This window comes from Corvus brachyrhynchos, unplaced genomic scaffold (genome assembly GCF_000691975.1).
Source record: "Corvus brachyrhynchos isolate BGI_N302 unplaced genomic scaffold, ASM69197v1 scaffold114, whole genome shotgun sequence".
NCBI classification, from domain to species: Eukaryota; Metazoa; Chordata; class Aves; order Passeriformes; family Corvidae; genus Corvus; species Corvus brachyrhynchos.
In genome coordinates, this window is record NW_008238337.1 from 7,360,380 (window position 1) to 7,378,377 (window position 17,998).

General features: G+C 41.0%; 1 protein-coding gene across 1 annotated transcript in view; it reads right to left on the reverse strand.

The window, feature by feature from the left end:
• Positions 1-17,974, reverse strand: part of ZDHHC8 (zinc finger DHHC-type containing 8) — a 111,077-nt gene extending 93,103 nt beyond the window's left edge. Inside the window, exon 1 of the mRNA XM_017734945.1 lies at positions 17,740-17,974. Coding sequence (XP_017590434.1) covers positions 17,740-17,843 — 104 coding nt within the window. The 5' untranslated portion in view covers positions 17,844-17,974. The remainder of the gene's footprint in view (positions 1-17,739) is intronic.
• Between the last annotated feature and the right edge of the window lie 24 nt (positions 17,975-17,998).

Here is a 17,998-nt window from a genome sequence, read left to right on the forward strand (position 1 = left end):
CATACTACACAGGGCTGGCCAAAACACTGACAGAAGAGCTACTCTATACTCCAGATCAATTCTCTTCTCCAGTCAGCCTTAAGAGCTCATTGCTAATATTAGCTTTGGGACTACATGAGATTTTAAAAGTGAACACAAGAGAGGCACTTTTCAGAGGCACACTGGAAAACAGTTTGGTTCCTTCCAACGGGCACTGAAGCAAAACTCTCTATACTCTACATCAGTGAACTATCAACCGCAGCAAAGCTTTTGCAGCAACTTTAAGATTTGGGAAAGCAAGGGAAAAGGATGACCACTTTTCTGTATCATCCAATTTCCATGAGAAAGAGTTGACAAGTTCAGTAGTCTGAGCCTGGAGAAAAAAGGGAGAGTGAGCACCAACTCCTTGCCAGCCATGAGTAACAGGGACACAGGGATATTCACACGGGCAGGGAGAGCAGATGTGGCAAACTAGCTTTTTAAACCATTTGGAAACAAATTGTGACTTCAAGCAGCAAGTCTGATTTAAACAACTGCAATCTTGCACTATCAGGATTATCTGTTCAATGTTTAGAATAATTCTCATGTTTCAAAACAAACTTACAATTTATTTTATGTTTCAATCTTTCTCCCTTTGTGGAAGATATTTCTATCAAAAATAAAACATTTCCAAAACTGTCTTCCAGTTAATGAAGTCTTTGTGCATCAAGTAAAAGATACTTCCTTTTGCAAGGAAAGTGTGAAGAACAGGAGATTAAACCCACTACATTAAAGTGGATTGAAAGCCCATCAGCACAGTAAAGAGAAGCTTATATCTCACTTATATTTCCTCCATGCACTCACAGCACAGTTATAACTTCAGTTCAATGTAAATAACACTGTTTTCATATACTTGTATTTCTTGTATCTAAAACATTAACCAGATTTCAACGTTAACCTGGAATTGGTGCTGCACACGTAGACAGCAAATTAAAATGGTTTCTCATCAAGTCATCAAGCTTAAATACAGATGACCTAATGTAACTGGTGATGTTCAAAACCAGAGGTGTTGATAAGTCTGACTAATGAACAGTGCAGTAACAAGGATCACTGTATCACATGCTGAGGAAAAACTGCTGCTTAAATTTATCTTAGGTGGCATTAACTATTACTGCAAGCCAGAGTCTGGCATAAATACATATTTAGAGAGCATCAGCTTTTTCTACCCAGCCATGAGGCACTGAAATCTAAGAGAGGAGCCTCAGCTTGTTAAGACTGTGCTATAAACATACTTCCAGCAGTCTGGATACTGTACCAAAATAAACAGAGGCATTAAAAGCAGTTCTCCAGTATTTTTAAAGGGGCCCAGGAAGGACAGTCAATTTGGTTTATGCACAACGTGTTACTGTTTGGCTTTATTTCTAAATTAGGGGGGTAAAAAAGCTGGTAGACCAGAGCAAGTACTAGAAGATGGGCACCAGCCGCCTCTGTTCTGGGCAGGGCAAAACACATTGCTGTCACACTACCAAGTTTAATGCATAACAGTGACATCTCTTGACAGGTGTAGTATGAGCAAAGGCAACTATGATGGAGTGCTTCAGGATAAGAAAAGAGAAAACTGCAAACTGGGCTGAAGCTTTAGTGTTTCTGCTCTGGAAACTTCATTCCTCACACAGCTTCTGACCTAGTCACTTTTCCTGACATTGACAGAAGATGATTATTTCTCCTTGTCTCTTACTATGTACTCTCCAATAACAGGGTACAGCTGCCAAAGTTACCCAAACAGATCCCTGTAAAACTGTGGTAAATGCTTCACATTTTCTCCTTCTACTACATGAATGTTAATGTGGGCAGTTTCCACATCTTAAACCTTTTCTAGTCCCCAGAGAAGAGGCAGCTATTCTCTGGAAAGTTTCCTCTAAAAATCTCAGCCCTGTAACCAAACCCTAGCATTTAAGAGGGGTTAAAACTAACCAAATCAAGTTTTCTGTGGGATTAGGAGGAGGGACAAGGCTTTTCAGCAGCCAGTCAGCAGCAATGCAGTTGGCTGGTGAGGCTACACAGAATTATCTGCTGCCAGCCCCAGGTGTGGGGATGTTTGCAGCCACAGCCTCCCACCAGTGAACTCTCTTCACCAGCAGCTTGCAGAGCACAAGAACTGACGGACTTTGTGTCCCGTGCTTGAATAAAACCCTCAGCTCATGACAGAGAAGCTACAGCAGAACACGCAAATGGAGGATCCTCAAGTCACAGCTGAAGAAGCCACATTAACGTGACTCACAGAATCACAATGGAAATTCTGAGGAATTTCATTAATCAGAGTGAGCCATTGCTGCACTCTGACATTCAGCAATTTTCCTGAAGAGAGATTGTTAAGCGCTACTAAAAAACAAGTAGTTTATAGGCAGGAAAAATAGGCAAATCTGTTTTCCTCCCAACTTGTTTGACTGACCTTGTGGTACAGGTGGGACGATGAAGGTCAAAACCGCATTTTTTTGGTAAGTCTCCTTCTCCTGTATGTAAAGACTCATATAAATGTAGAACTGCTGGAACATCTACCTAGAAATGTTTCCTCTTTGGGGTTTGGGTGCCTGTGCCCAGATGCTGAGGGCTGCTGTGAGGGGAGCCCTTAGCAAGGCCGCAGCACCTCGGGAAAGGGCAAAACCTGCACGGAGTGAGGGGAAAAGTCTGAGGAATGTCCCTCGAGTGAGGGGAAAAGTCTGAGGAATGTCCCTGGGAGTGGCTGTGCTGGATTCCCTGGCAGCCATCGTGGAGCAAATCCACACTGCAGCCTGCGGAGGAGCCCATGCTGAAGCAGAGGGTATTTCCTGAGGGAATGTGGCTGCGGAGAGGAACGGCAGCCATGGAGAGCCCACACTGAAGCAACAGAGAGGGGCTGAAATGGACTGACCACAGCCCACACTCCCCCTCCCTTTGGCCCTGCTCAGGGGGCAGGAAGAGGTGGAGGAGTTGGGAATAGAGGAATGAAGCTGAGCTTGCAAAAAAAAGAGGTAAGGGGGGGAAGGTGTTTGGGTTTTATCTTTGCTTTTCACCGTCCAAATGTATTTTAATTGGCAGTAAATTAATTTTCCCTGAGTTGAGTTTGTTTTGTCTCCGATGGTAACTGGTAAGTGATGTGCCTGTCTTTATCTCAACCCCCGAGGTTTTTCATCCCATTTTCCCCCCTGTCCTGTGAGGGGAAGAATGCCAGAGCGGCTGGGGGGGCATCCAGCCAGCCAAGGTCATCCGGGAAGGGCAGGGCAGAGGGAGAGCTCTGAATGGGAATTCTGCTCCATGCTGGGCTGCGAGCAGCATGAAGCACTTACGCAGCACTAACAGTCTGTAGCGATGGCTCCAGCACCTGGAACAGCCTCCCTGCACAGAATATTTCCAGATATAGCATCTGTAGCTATGAACCAGCAATTCTATAGGAAACATAAGCAAGGGTGCATTTAAACTGCTGTCAACACTAGCTCTGATCTTTCATCCTGACATTCACTACCATCAAAATCCAAGACTGAAGGAATGGATGGAGGAGTGACAGGTCTCACACAGAGCACTGAGGAAACAACAGCGAAAAAAAGAAAAAAAGATAAAAAGAAAAAAAAGAAAAAAAAATAATAATAAAAATAAAAAAACTATGCTTCAAAGCAAAAAGACAAGAAAAAAGATGATTTCATCAACAATCAGCCAGCCAGATTTTATTAATCCTGACTGTATTTGCAGGGTCTCCAAAAGACTACAGATTAGTGTCCTCCTTATGTAATTACTGCCAATCACCTCTTTGAGCCAGAAATACCAGACAGAAAGCAGTCTTACAGAAAAAAAAAAATAAAAAGGGGAAAAAATTCATCTTGTTAGCTTTAGATTCAATAAGATACTGGACTTAATGAGAATTCAGGGAAAGGAGATAAGAATCGAGGAGAAAAAGTAAAAAGATAAAAGGGCAAAACCCCAGCATTTGTTTTGAAGACTATTTATTTAAAATTGCTGCTGACCATAAAATGAACAAAAGTAACAGGAAAAAAATATTGCCATATCTAAGTGCCATGTTTCCATGATAATATGGAACAGCATCATATGCTGCAATAAAATGTTTAGGCTGATCATTTCTTGTCTTTTTTGGCACTCTGCTGACACACTTTTAAAAGTGTTAATTAAAAAAAGAATCAAATCAACACTACAAATTGGATGGATTTGTGCCCTACAAACAGTCTCTTCTGACCAGTAATTTGTGGAGCTGGGGCTCAGCCAACTTCCAATGAATCTGTGGAGAGTTTCCAGCAAACTGTCATCACAGCAGGATGCAGTTCTTGATAGGGTGATCATACATGGCAAGTGAAGTGATGCTGAACTGTCACTAAACAAGTCTATTTTACTGTGCCTGAACCTTCCTTTAAGGCTCACCCAAAAATGGGGATTGACAGTTTATATCCAGATATACATTTATACCATAATGCACCTAAAACCCCGTGGTATCCTCATGGAAACAAGATTTTTGGATGATTGTCACATTGTGGGAGAACAACAAAGAACGCTGGACCAGCCGCAGCTCTAGAACACACTTTTTTATATTTATAAATCAAATAGGCCATGACAAGAGACCTGAACATGCAGTACTTTCCCCTTAGGGGTTCTAACTTATTTCCTTTCTATCTTCTTTAGTTTGAAATAAAGAATTTCAGATTTCATATACATGAGAGGATTTTAGGTGTGCCTAGTGCAGCCCTCATACTGTATTCATCTATTGCTAATATTTTTAGAATTTCCAAGATACAGGTAAATAAGTACAAAAGGAAAGCTAATCTGCATGTAGAATACTAACAGTAATTTGCAAATTCAGTGTAGATGTATTGACTTTTGACAGGTTTCTGCTTTCTGAACATGGACCCAGTCAAGATTAGGCAAATACAGAGTAAGAATCAGCAGTCTAAGCCTCCCTTGATGTACCTTCTCTCCAGTACCCTTCAAAATATCACAGGTAATGTCAGGAAACTGATAGTGAAGTGTTTGTGTACTCTTGCAGAAGTGTTTGTGTACTCTTGGAGAAAAGACAAAATTTCTTCTGTGTTACCATCTTGGAAATCAGAATATCCCTTCTCACCTTCAACTTCTTCCTTAGATACATAAGATGGGGGGGGGGGGAAATGAAAGAAATCCTTGCCTACTGCACAATAATTCATAATAACACTATTTTATACTCTCCTGTCTTTCCATCCTGCCCCCTACCACTTAAATGGGTGCAGACTGTAAATTGTCTGAAATATCTTCTAAAAGAGATAATTTAGCTTAAATCACTGCTTTCTGAACTCAGAAAAACAAAAAGAGCAAACAATACATTTTTAAGACTGTCACCCTACAGAAGAAGCAGATGTAAGAGAACTGACTTTGAGAGGGAGAGCTCAGTATTTCCTGAAATTTAGAAAGACTTTAGAAAACAAAGGAGTGAAGAGAAGCATCTGAAAACTAGCAGCCACTGGAAAAGCTGATGGGAATGTGTTCAGATATCTGTTGATGGGACTGAGAAGGCACAGGTATAAAGCAACATTGCATATTTTGCATTCTGAATCACTTTGCCAAATTAACTGTTAGGCTGCAATCTTTCTTCCACCTCTGCCCTTCAAGCAAAGCATTTATCCCAATTAAGGCTTTAACCAAAATGATTCAGACGTTTCCAAGAGGAAGCTGAAGAATGCTATTCTTTTCTCCTGTTGAAAAGCTCATCACTTCAGAGTCACAGAACAGGATCTTGTCCTTGGGCCACAGACAGTCATCTTTCAGAATGGTAAGGCTCAGGACACGTGCATGATAAAGGCAGCTGAAGGAACACAATCAGCCAGCAGGACCAAGAGCCCTCCAAGGGATCTAAACCAAGTGTGCAGTCCCTTGGATACCTTGAAGTAATCACTTTGCAGTGAGATTTTAATGGGCAGGTCAGGAGATCAGATTCAGGTTCTAGCTTTAGATGGCTTCATCCCATCTCAGTAATTCTTACACAGCTTCATCAGGTTATTTAAGCAGGCACAGTTAAGAAAGAGTAAGAAGGAAGCTAAGGGGAGAGATCTGAATTAGATGCAGCCTGTTTAATCAACTATCTCAATATAACTGTAAGCTTTTTTTTTTTACTAAAAAAAGAAAAGAAATGCCTTCCAAAAGAAGAGGCCACTGGGACTAAAAGAAGACAGAATGTATATTAAAGCCTCAAGTTTCCTAACTGAGGAGTTGGCAGGACTCACATGCCCAGGGGAATCAATCCCTCATCAGACATGCAAGCATCCACCCATCACACATGCATAGTATGCTGCTTTGGAGACTTATCACAACATACACAATGGCAGAAGCAGCCCAAAAGAAATGTATTTCTAGGGGAATCAAGAAAAAAACTGGCAAGAAGAGACACTTTTTTAATGATGCCAAGTCAATATTACACTCAAAATAGCCTTTTCTCATTTCCAAAACAGTTGAAGCAACAAAAATAAATAACGTCACTCTCAAAGACGCAAACAAAAGCACAAAACATATTAATCACAAAAATGCAGAATCAATGCCTCACTCCACTAAACAGGGCTCTCTTGTGTTCAGAGGAGGACAATGTAACTGGCAAATTGCTATCTTTTGCCCTTTACACCAGCCAGCAACTCAGCTTACTGTTCTGGAGCAAGTAAATTCACAAAGAATTTCTTAGTGGGGAAGAAGATAGAAATGTTGGTCAGCTTCTTTGGAGAGGATGCCAAACATGTGTGAGTCACAAGAAAGACAGTGGCCCACTGAGAGCACTTACAGTTTCAATACAGAAGAGTTGTTTCATCAACCCCTAAAAGCCACCCCAGCTCAACAGACGGGATTAGATGTTGAATTACATCTTGTAGGGCTTCTACTCTGGCATTTCAGAAGGTAAACAAGCAGTGTTTTGTGTATATATTGGGCAAAAGGCCTTATCTACCTGAACAGACTGACCTGGAGATCAACTGTCAAGAGAGAAAGAGAACAGCAAAAAAAAACCAGCACAAGAGGCAGACAAGATGCAGCCAGATAAGCCCAGGAAGATGCAGAGTGATGGAAAAGACCAAACACAGGAAGTGAGAGGTCTGTTCTGTAAAGGTCTCATAGCTTAGTCCATAGCCATGCCTCTCCCGGAGAGGCAGAGTGGCTGGAAGCAGCTACTCAGGACACTTAAACCCACCGTAGTTCTCCGTTTCCTTCTGCTGTGAAGTGCCTCTGAAACGTAAACCACGTACTTGGGTTATGCTGAAAGTCAAGGGGCATGGCAGTGGGCTGTGACAGCAGCTGTGATACTTGGGGTCAATGCAAGTCCTGGGGTCAGATCCTACAGAGGATAACAAGGCTCATGTGGGAAATGAGAGGTGGAGAAAACATGGGTCTGGAAACCTTCAGGAGCACTTTAGGGCCCAAAATTCACAACTCCCCAGCACCCACTGCCGGAAGAACTAAGAAAACCCCACCTAGATGTAAATGGAGAGATGATAGCTGACTCAGAAGAGTACGTCTCTTATCAGATATGCATTATAAATCAAACACAGCAGGCTAGAGAAGGAATCATTAATTTTTCAGTTCTCGAACCACAGATATCATGTTTAGCTCTATCCCACTAGTCTTTGTAATACAATGCAAGAAAAATTACTGCAAAAGTAACTAGTCATTGTGGAATCACACACAAATAAAAGTTTAAAGACTACAATGTTACCATTAAACTCTTAAAGAGAGACAACAAAGCTTTAGTACATGTATCTCTATATTCATGCATTCATGCAGTGTTCAAGAAACAAAACAGTCTTGCTGCATGAAGGATGGCCCAAAATGACATTAGACGGAGTAGAAACTGTAGAATTAACCACAGCTTCAGAAGCCCTCTCTGAAAGAACGATCTCCATTGAGTCCTGGGCTAACAGGGCCTCAGCCCTGGAGTTGGCACATTTGTGCAAAACTTCCTAAGCACCAGCACTTCAGTTGTACAGTGCCTCTCTGCCTCAGTTTAAGAAGTAAACAGGGATTATAGCGCTGATGACCTTATTCACAAGTTACCCTACTGGAGACCAGAAGGGATGGAGACTTCCTAAGAAGCAGCACAGCTTTGCCCCAGCAAAGTCTTCTCAACTCAAGCAGTAGAGAAAGCAGATGTTTTCCAACCTGTTTATTATCATCAGCCGGCCAAATTCAATGCCACATGTAAGACCTTGTATGTTATTATCATTGCGATCTATTTGTCAAATGCCATTTTCTAAAAATACACAAAGATGACACAACCAGAACCATTTCATTTCAAGGAACCAGCCCTTCCACTGTTAAAAAAGACCTGTATCTGCCTGTCCTCCTCCATTGTCCCCCAGATCCTTGAGAGCACTGCTCATACAGACTGGCTTTGATTTCAAAATCAATAGATTATGTAAGATGAGAGAACATACTTAGCAGAGCTCTGCCAAGAGGAGCTGAGGTGGTCCTTGCATTTTATTTTTGATACATAACTATCTGGACATAGATCACGTAGAAGTTTTGCTTCACAACTAAAAGAAAATATCACATTGATTCAGTGGCCACACCTAGCAAGCCCTGTTATTTTAATCCTGCATTGTCTTTGAACTGAAATTTCTGTAGCAGATATTAATTCCCTTTGTTGCTGCAGATGCTACAGCTTCCATACGATTTAGAAGTCACCTTATCAGGTTCAGTGGCTTCATATCTCCTTCTGTTTGACTTGTACTGTGTATCAGAAAGCAGCCATTTTATCCACCTCTTTTTACGGAATTCTCAAAACTCGGTCATTAAAAACATCTAGTGTGTTGATGCTCTTATTGTTCTTGCCACAAAGACTCATTAGCCACTTACACAAGATGCAGTACGTGCAAAGCCAGCTTCAAAGAGAAAAGAAAGATGTGAGACTTACGTACCACACAACAGAGAAATGAGACAATAATTTAACAAAAAACCCAATACAAAAACAAGAACCTAGAGACCTACAGTTACTGGTCAAACTCACAGGTCTTGACCACATGAAGATGACCATACAGACATCCTCAAGACCCTGTTCCATCATTGTGCCTTGGAATGTCAGAGGATAAGCCAAGTTAACACTGTGGTTCCATAGGGAAGCCTTGAGGTAGTGGCTCCTGAGCCCAGTGCCAGACGCAAACCCCCATGGAGGGGGAGCTGCCCACCTACACAAGTCATGGCTCCTGCTGCCTGGAGCCAGGAAACAACATCATCAAATGCTGGGGCTTGGTAAAACACAGGAGGTGGTTCAGCAAGCTGCTGACAGTAGACAAGGGTTAACCACAGCATTATTAGATCATAACACATCTGGAGAGTCTTATTGCTGGGGCAAACATTAATCTTCAGAGAAAGCTAAACATGCAAAATGAGATCTCACTGATGAGAAAGAACTGAAAGGGAGGTTGTACACAATGAAAATAAACCTAAATAACTTTTGAAAAGTTAGGCTGAAAAGGGGGAGAGGAAGTATTTTTCCATAAAAAATACCTGCCTCTCCTAGCCGACTGGGATCAGAGTAAGTGGAAAAATTATAAGCTGAACTTTTCCATTTTGAAGCATTTCTGTGATTGACCCAAGTTTCAATTAAAACGATGCTTGTTTATAGAAATGTCCAAGCTCTCCTTATTCCCAGAACTGTACTTAAATTGTGTTGATATAGATATTACATTACATTATTTCCCTGAAGACATGAATAAGAGCTAATGTAAATGCCAATTTAGTTTTAAGAATCCTGGGAGAGTAACGCTTTGTCTGGCTTTATTTATGAAGGCCCTTATATATTTAAGCAGCCTGTAGTTTGCTTTGTTGGGCTCCAACTTAAGTAATTTGTTAATTTAAGAATATTCTGTGATTAGTTCAGTCCGAGTGTGTACCAAGGTTTTCTGGAGAGTAGTCATTTCATGGTGCACATGCACACTGGAAACAGCTACTTTGGTGTTTAGATTTCAAATTCAAGAGATACTTTTCCTGCACCTGGCTCCAGTGTCTTTTGCTGCTGGATGATCTCAACACGCGGCAGCAGAGCACAGGTATTTCATAAGGATTTCACATTTGAAGTGCACAAATGCTGTGTTTACAATTTCACAGAGAACCATGGTAACCACTGCAATATCTAAATATGGGTTACTGTACAGTTTATTCCATAATATCCATCCTGAGAAAAACAAAGAATCAAGTACCCACTAATGTTTGTACAATACGTTTTAGAGCGTAGAATTTTAGGCACTTTGGACAGCTTTGAAGCAAGTCTAGCTAAATTGCATTAGTAATTGAAAAAAACCAATCAGTGACTAATTAAATCCTCTTTCTGGAAACAGACTACTGGCTGAAGATTTATGTAGTAGACACTACACTGTGGTGTACTCATTTGAATTAATTTTTCCAATCACCAAGCTAGGATCCCTAAAATTGCTTCTCCATGGTAAAATAAGATCAAGGCTGGGTAGGTTTTTCCAATCTATGGTATTCTTTGCAAAAGAACAATACAGCATTTCCATTAAAAACTGCAGCATTTCTGTCTCAACCTCCATGCCTCTTCCTCTCAATTTCATTAGCTGCTCCCAGTGACAAATGATCAACTAATAGTAGCTCTGTAACAGTGCAGCCAAATTGAACATTACTCTTGGATTATAGAGAAATGAGTGTTGTATCTACTGGCTTGAATCAAAGGACAGTAAATCAGTGTTCCACTTCTGCACTGATTACACAAGTGTAGCTCGTGTAGCTTTTACAATACTTCCCCCCCACTCCAGTTTGCATCTCCTTCATGCTCTAAACTGGCTTGCACCACTTTATTGCTGTATTCCAGGCATCTTCCATGGCAAAACTCATGGTTTCCCTTTGCTGGCCTTGAAAAGTTTCCTTGTAGCTTATACACTAAGTAAGCACAGAAAACTTGTTCCAGGTCATCTCTCACAGGTCCCACAGAGATCCCCACACCACAGGGCCCTACAGCTGATTTCAGCTGAGAAGCACGTGATAGCAGAGTAAGTTGTTTACACAATAATGTTATGTGTATAATTAGCAACACATATTGTTGCTAATATGTCCCAGGTAATGAACTTCAAAAATCAGATCTCTAAGGTCACCACATGTATTTATCTCTCAATTTAAGTTTTGTGTTTTCGGCAGTAACATTTCTTAGTTGACGTTACTAACAAATCAATTGAGCTTGAACAATCTTGTAGAGATTGTTTCTATTTATAAAAGGATACACATGTGGCATACTTGGACAAACAAGGACAGTATTTAAATTAGCATCTTGAAAAGGACTGCAGACAAAAAAAAGAAAAATTGCTTGTATATTCTTGTACAAAGGCTGAGAGGCCCACCCTGATCTAATTGAGACACTCTCATTCCTACTTCCATATGACCTTAATCTCTGCTTATTAGGAAAAATAGAAAGGAGGTTGCTACTGGCATAAATCACACACTGTCTACAGCTGTAGCCCATGTACAGCAATAACTTCCACTACGGTAGCTCTTCTGCTTTTTTCAAACTGGATCTACAGTGAGCACTGAAATGCCACTGCAGTGGCTGCAGAAAGCTCTGCATCCACAGCTGAACACATGTAGCCATTTACTGCCTTCCACAAACACGATTCTGCTTTTTACTTTCTCAAACTACAGGGGAAAAAAAAATATTCCCATTGATAATAAATACCAGGTTTTGTTCTAAAGGAATGAATTTTAATAGCTTTCAGAAATGTCCTGTATTGACAACTTTGCTGTTCCCCTTGGAAGCAAGATCATAAAATCAGCTAGTTAAAAACAGTAAAATGGAGGCTTCTTATAGCATTAAAAACAAAACAAAGCAAAAACTTTTCACACTTCAGTTAAACATATTTTCCTGTTGAGATTGCCCATCTTATCCTGCATGACAAGGTTGTCTAGATTCTATTTCCAAAAATTTTATAGCAAGATGAAACTGCCATGGCTTAAAAGGACATTTCTTTGTCATAACAAAAGTAAATATTTTTCAGAAGCTTACAGACATGACAACTGAGATGACTGAGGTGAACCAGGCAAGCGTTACCTCTTCTGGATTGCAGGTAGAGTGGACAGGAAAAGCCTGCCATTAAAGATGCATTTAACATGGAAAATGTTAAAGTATCTCAGGAGGCCAAACTGCACTACTTGAAATCAGTATGTGACTGAAGTCAGTTTTAAAATTCACCTGAATAAACTGATCCACACTTTTTTTGCACATTCTTCTTCCCCTGTATAGTGTCACCTGCGTGGCTGTCAGTGAAGCTGCTCCCTACCAGTTCCAGCGATTTCTCAGTTTGGCATACAGAAAGCAAAAACATAAAAGAAAAATCAGAAATACATTAATATTCCAAGTAGTGAAGAATGGTGTGGAAAGAACATTCAAGGAGGGCGGAATTTGTTCCTTTTCATAATTAGCATTACCACTATTAAATGGACCCCTAGCATGGCTAGAAACAGACAAGGTAGAGGGGCTTTGTGCTCCAAAGTTTTCAGAATGCCAAGGATATCTGATCTGACCATCTGATTAGGATGGGGGGGGAGATGGATTGTGGAGTGGCAGTGTTTCCATGTGCTTTCACACACACCACAGCACACCTGGAACTTCTGGCATCACACAGCACAAGCAACTGCCACCAGAGCTCTCCAAATCCACAAGCAGCCTTCGGCAAGTTATTAGGCAGAAGCCAAACTGTAAGAAGGATGTAAGACCACACTCTAAGGCAAAATTCATGCTGTCCAGCAGCATATCAAGATAAAACAATTTGAGCTACAATTTTATCTTTATTTTCTTTGTTGTGCATCTACTTCTCAGCGTTCAGTTCTATTTCCTCTAGGCTGGTATAAAACACACCTGTGTTACAGATGAAGCTCCATACCATCTGTAATATACATTTCATCATTTGTTCTAACTGAAATCAGAACACTGAACTGGCAGAAGTGAGTATCTGCACAGCTGGAACTAAATACTTTAGGCAAGGAAAACATCTTTGGATACAAATCAAATTCACTAAAGCAAAGATGATCTTCTATTAGCTTGACCTTTGCTAGTGACTAAATAAACCCAAGTCAAAACAGCAGACCATATTTTTCCCTTTTTGATCTGTGAACACTAGCAAGTCATAGGAGGAAAAGATCTATCGGACAGTTCAAGAACTCTAGGTACACATTTTTTTCATTATATATAGTTCATACTATATTCATATTATATTATATTCATATTATATTTTCATTAACTACCATCCAGGATGGTTACTACAGTTTTGAACTTTAAGGTGCTATTACCTGATTATTTTAAGGCTGTTCCAGTGCAGGATCAGATGACTGCAGGAAGGGGGTAGTGCCTATGATTTAAGAGGTGAATGCATCGTAAGTGCATCTGGATTCATATATATCTGACTACAGAAATGCTGAGTCTTTCTAGTTCATTAAATACAGTAACATGATATACAAATGTGGGGGGAGCACAAATTTTTCTGTAAATATTCATCAATTGAAGCCAAGCTTTCCTCCCTGTTAAGGTAAATCTAGGAGCCCTGCTATGGAGCACAGTCTACCAGCCATTCTTCCTCCTTCTGCCATCTGAACAGCACAGGTTTAGCTATGTCTCTATTTTCTTTCGATCCCTACTGCGACTTCAGTTTCTCTTCTACACCAATTTATCACTCCTCAGTTTTTTCCTGAAGGTTATTGGTATTAGACTCCCTGTGCCACAGACTGCATTACAGTGCCAATTGCAGATGTCTGTGGTGTATATCTATGATTATCTCCCATTATGACTCTTAAGAACAAAGTTGTTCGCATCTTCAGTACTGACTGAATGTGTTTTCACCTTATTTGCGCTTTCACTTCACCCAGAAAATTACCCATTTTATTATCCCATTTCAAAAGATAATATACAGCAGTGTTACTACCATTATATCAAAGATGTAGTGGCACCTAGACCTTTGTTATGAATTACATGTTTCTACTGTATTTCAAAGGTGCTCAAGAAGCTGCATGCTACGGAAAATAGTCTGAAAATGGGTATTTTATCAGAAACTTCAGGCCTACAATATTCAGTGAATGATGAGCTTTTTTTTCCTTACTCAAATGAGCCACAGTTTCCCCTTAAAACCATATGCTTTCAGCTGGCTGTGTAATCTCCAGACACAGGCACTGCAGCTGCAGAACTAACTCAGAAGTTCTCAGCACTAACACCTACAGTAAGTAGCCAACTTAAGCAGGTGAAGAGAACTATTAGCTCCAGAATAATTATAGAATCATTTAGGTTGGAAAAGTCCTTTTAGATCACTGATTCCAACTGTTCACAGGTGACATTCTACTTGCTGACAATTAAGCTAAATTCTCTGCTAATACTGAAGGTGCAGAACCTAAAATAAGGTGGCAAGTTCTTGAAACTCAGGGTCTTTGAATGAATACAATTAGGTTTACACCACAGCACTTGGTAGTCCAAGGCATAAGAACCCAGACTTCATTGAAATTGGTTAATTTGTTATCTCTAACAAAAAGCCTTATGAGAAATACAAAGAAAAAATGGTTTTGGTAGAAATAAGTTCAGGTTTGCCAGGACTGAATCACTGGATTCGTGCTATGTTAAGAAGAATTGGTTCTTCCTTCATTACACTGTTTGATTTGCTCATATAAGTAAATTAACTTAATCATTCTACACAACATTATTGATATGTTCCTTCATAATGCTTAGAGTTAACGCTTGTTTACTCTCCCACTGTGACAAATCAGACCACCTACTCAGACACTGTATTTATTACTGAAGGAACACACATGGAGTGCTAAAAGCCTGTGATAATACAAGTGCAATATTTAGTTGCTTTTCCAGGCAATAATCTTGATAGCTAAATAGTTTAGTTCCCCCTCATAAAACCAGAAGAAATACAGCAGCGATACAGTGAATCGTAAATGCTTAGCTGAGGAAAAAGAATAAAGGAGAATCTAAAATGGAATTTTCCTAAAGTATAACAGTACCACCAATCAGCACCACGATGAACTAATAGCGGACACTGTGTAATTCAAACACTCTTTATGTGCTGCTTTTTAGCAAAGGTGTTTGGAAAAAAAGTTAAAAATAAAGACCACATTGCTAAAAAGCTAACCCCGGCCTTCAAGTTCAAAGAGCTTTTCATCCAGCAGAAGATACTCATAATGTGTGGCATGAGCCCACAAACATGTCTCAGGGAGAAGCCAAGTCAGAGCCTCTGTTTTCATACGTGTTACTCAGAAATGTTTCCAGTGCCCTAAAAAGCTTATTTTTTCTATTCAGTAAGTGGTTTAAAACCAATTATTATTCAGTTTTTCCACTGCACTGAAGTTGCTCAAATCTCTGACACCCTACTGAGGTGATCTGCACCCAAAATTTGATAGAAGTCCCATCCATCTTCAGTTTCATGTGTTTATACACAGGTTACTTCATTAAGAGACACAGCAGCCTTAGAGTTTAATGACACAAATAAGGAATTAATAAATACACACGTAAATCTGCCTCTGATTAAGTTCTTGTGCTATGACAAGCAAGCATGGATTGTATCAAAAGCACCACTTAAAACAATTTTAGGCCAGTGTTTCAACTGCTGCATCTCAGAGCTCTATCCAACATCAAACGAGTTGTGCAAATCAACACACCTGAAAATTCAGGTCTATCTCAGCCTTTAATAACATATCACAACAAAAAGATCTTCAGGAGACAAAACACTGCCTGTGGAAAAAGATAAAAAATGGAAATGCTCAGGAAAGGGGAAAAAACCCACCGCCACACAAAAGAAACTAATCTCATGCATATGGCTTGCTTTGATTCCACAACAAAGATAGATTTTACTAAAACTGCTCAGCATGAAAAACAACACCAATCCCATACAAACTCATCTGAGTATTTTTGAATGGACAGGACTTCAGATTCTGCCTGACAACAGTTGCTCAATTATGTGTTACTTTTATTACACACAAGACTTGGCAGCAGCAGAGAACGTATGTCTGGGACAATCCCTAAAAAATTTACTAACACTTCAAGATACACAGGCCAAGTTACAATATGGAGAGATCCTCAAAATACTTCATTTTGCATGTAATTATTCACTGATAACAGAGGGAGCAGAGCGAAGTTTCAGACTCGGTAACAGATTAAAACCGATTGCTTCTTCCATACCAATTGTAAAACGAACATCTCAGTTGATGTCCTGCTGCCAAAAGGATGTTTCAACAACAACTGTGTTACCAGGAAAGTCTCACATCACTAAGCAATTTGTAGCTCTACACTGGAAGTATCCTATGAAAACAAACATACAGCTTCCAAAACAACCTTAGCATAAATCCATTTCTCAAGCAGCCGGAAAAATAAATGCTGGCATTAAGGCCCCTTTTTTTATCATTTAATATTCGCCACTCCAATGTCAACCAAGTTCATCACAAAAGCCAACTTCTGTCCTGTGTTTGCCTATGAGCACCAAACTATAATTAGATGCCCAAATGATGAATGATAGGCTGATACTTGTACTAGCTCTTGAGGCTTGACCAGTTCTTGAAACAGTGTAATATCCTGAAAGGATTTACCCGTACTTCATATCAAATGCATTGAAAACAAGCAAGGAAAAATCAAGGCACATTAAGTCAAGAGCAAAACTCAGTGTCAAAATCTGTTCCGATTTAAGAAACTGTTAGACAAAACAACATTTACATTTTATTCTGAATTCCTACATTGACATTACCATACCAGTGACGAGCATTTTGAAACATCGAGAATCATATCACAGCCAAACCACGAAAGATAATGACACAGACACATACTCCCACTCTTATAGAGCCTTCTGCTTCCAACAGCTTCACTGAGCTAAGTTAAAAAATAGCAATGGCAAAACAAGGAAAACAGAGTTCCAAAATAAGTGCGACAATAAATCTTAATATGCAATAGCCATGTTTTCATCTTCCCAAAGGCAGCTTAGTCAAAGCTCCTTTCAGAGCACAGTTTTGTAGCATCTCTGGAAACACCGACACCTCTGCAGGGAGGGTGCCGCTAAACGCACAGGGTTAGCGAGCTACAGAACTCGAGTGTATAGAAAGGGAAAGGAAACAGCCAAAGCACTACAGCACTCACATATTAATATAACTACAGGAGATCTGCAAGCCGACAGCCACAGCTCCCTTCTGCATTTAAGGGAGAAGGGAAGGAGTGAAGAGGAAACAGGGGAAAAGTTTCCTCGTCTTTCCGTCAAGCAAATGTAAATTTGTTCATTAGCTCCTCAATCTTTCAGGAACAGTTACATAAAGATATGTAAAATCAGTAATCCTTAGAAAAGGATTCCTTCCACTTCAAAAGGCTGTGCCGGATAAACCCTGAGACACGCGAGAGGTTGACGGGAGAGGCCAGCTCTTCCTCCTGAAGCACAGAGACTCCAGCCAGCTGAGACACGGGCTGGATCCACGCCTGTCGGCACCGCGGAGGCTGGGGCTGCATTTCCCTCCCGTACACCAGCCCTGCACAGACGGGCAGAGGGGCTGCTGGGCTCTGGCATCTCTGATGCACACAGCCGGCAGCTGCGGGAGGCTGATGGGGTTTTACGTGCCATGAAATGGTGGATCTGACTGTCAGGCACGTTTTATGATAGGGAGAGATCGTGAGCCTCTGCAAACCCAAGCCGGGCAGGGATAGCAAGAGGCAGGCGGGGAGCGGGACCAGCAGAGGCAGGGCCTGGAGGACTGGCAAGCCCAGCCGCCTCCCCCCGCCGGGCCGGGTGGCCCCAGCCCGGGCCCCCCCTCCGCCAGAGCGGTACTTACGTGAAAACAAAAAATAAAGTAGTCGAACCCACTAATAAGGCAGCTGCTGTGGAGACCGGGATGTATTTAGTAGGTTTAAACCTCTTTCCAGTGCTGCTGGGCATCCTGTAGTTTACACATCACTATGTAAATCCAACCCGAGAGGAGGGAGCCGGGAGGATGCGGGTCCCTCCGGCGCGGGGAGAGCGGGACCCGGGCGGCTGGGAGGGACGGGAGAGGGACGGGAGCAGCTGACCTCCAGCACAGGAAATCCCACCCA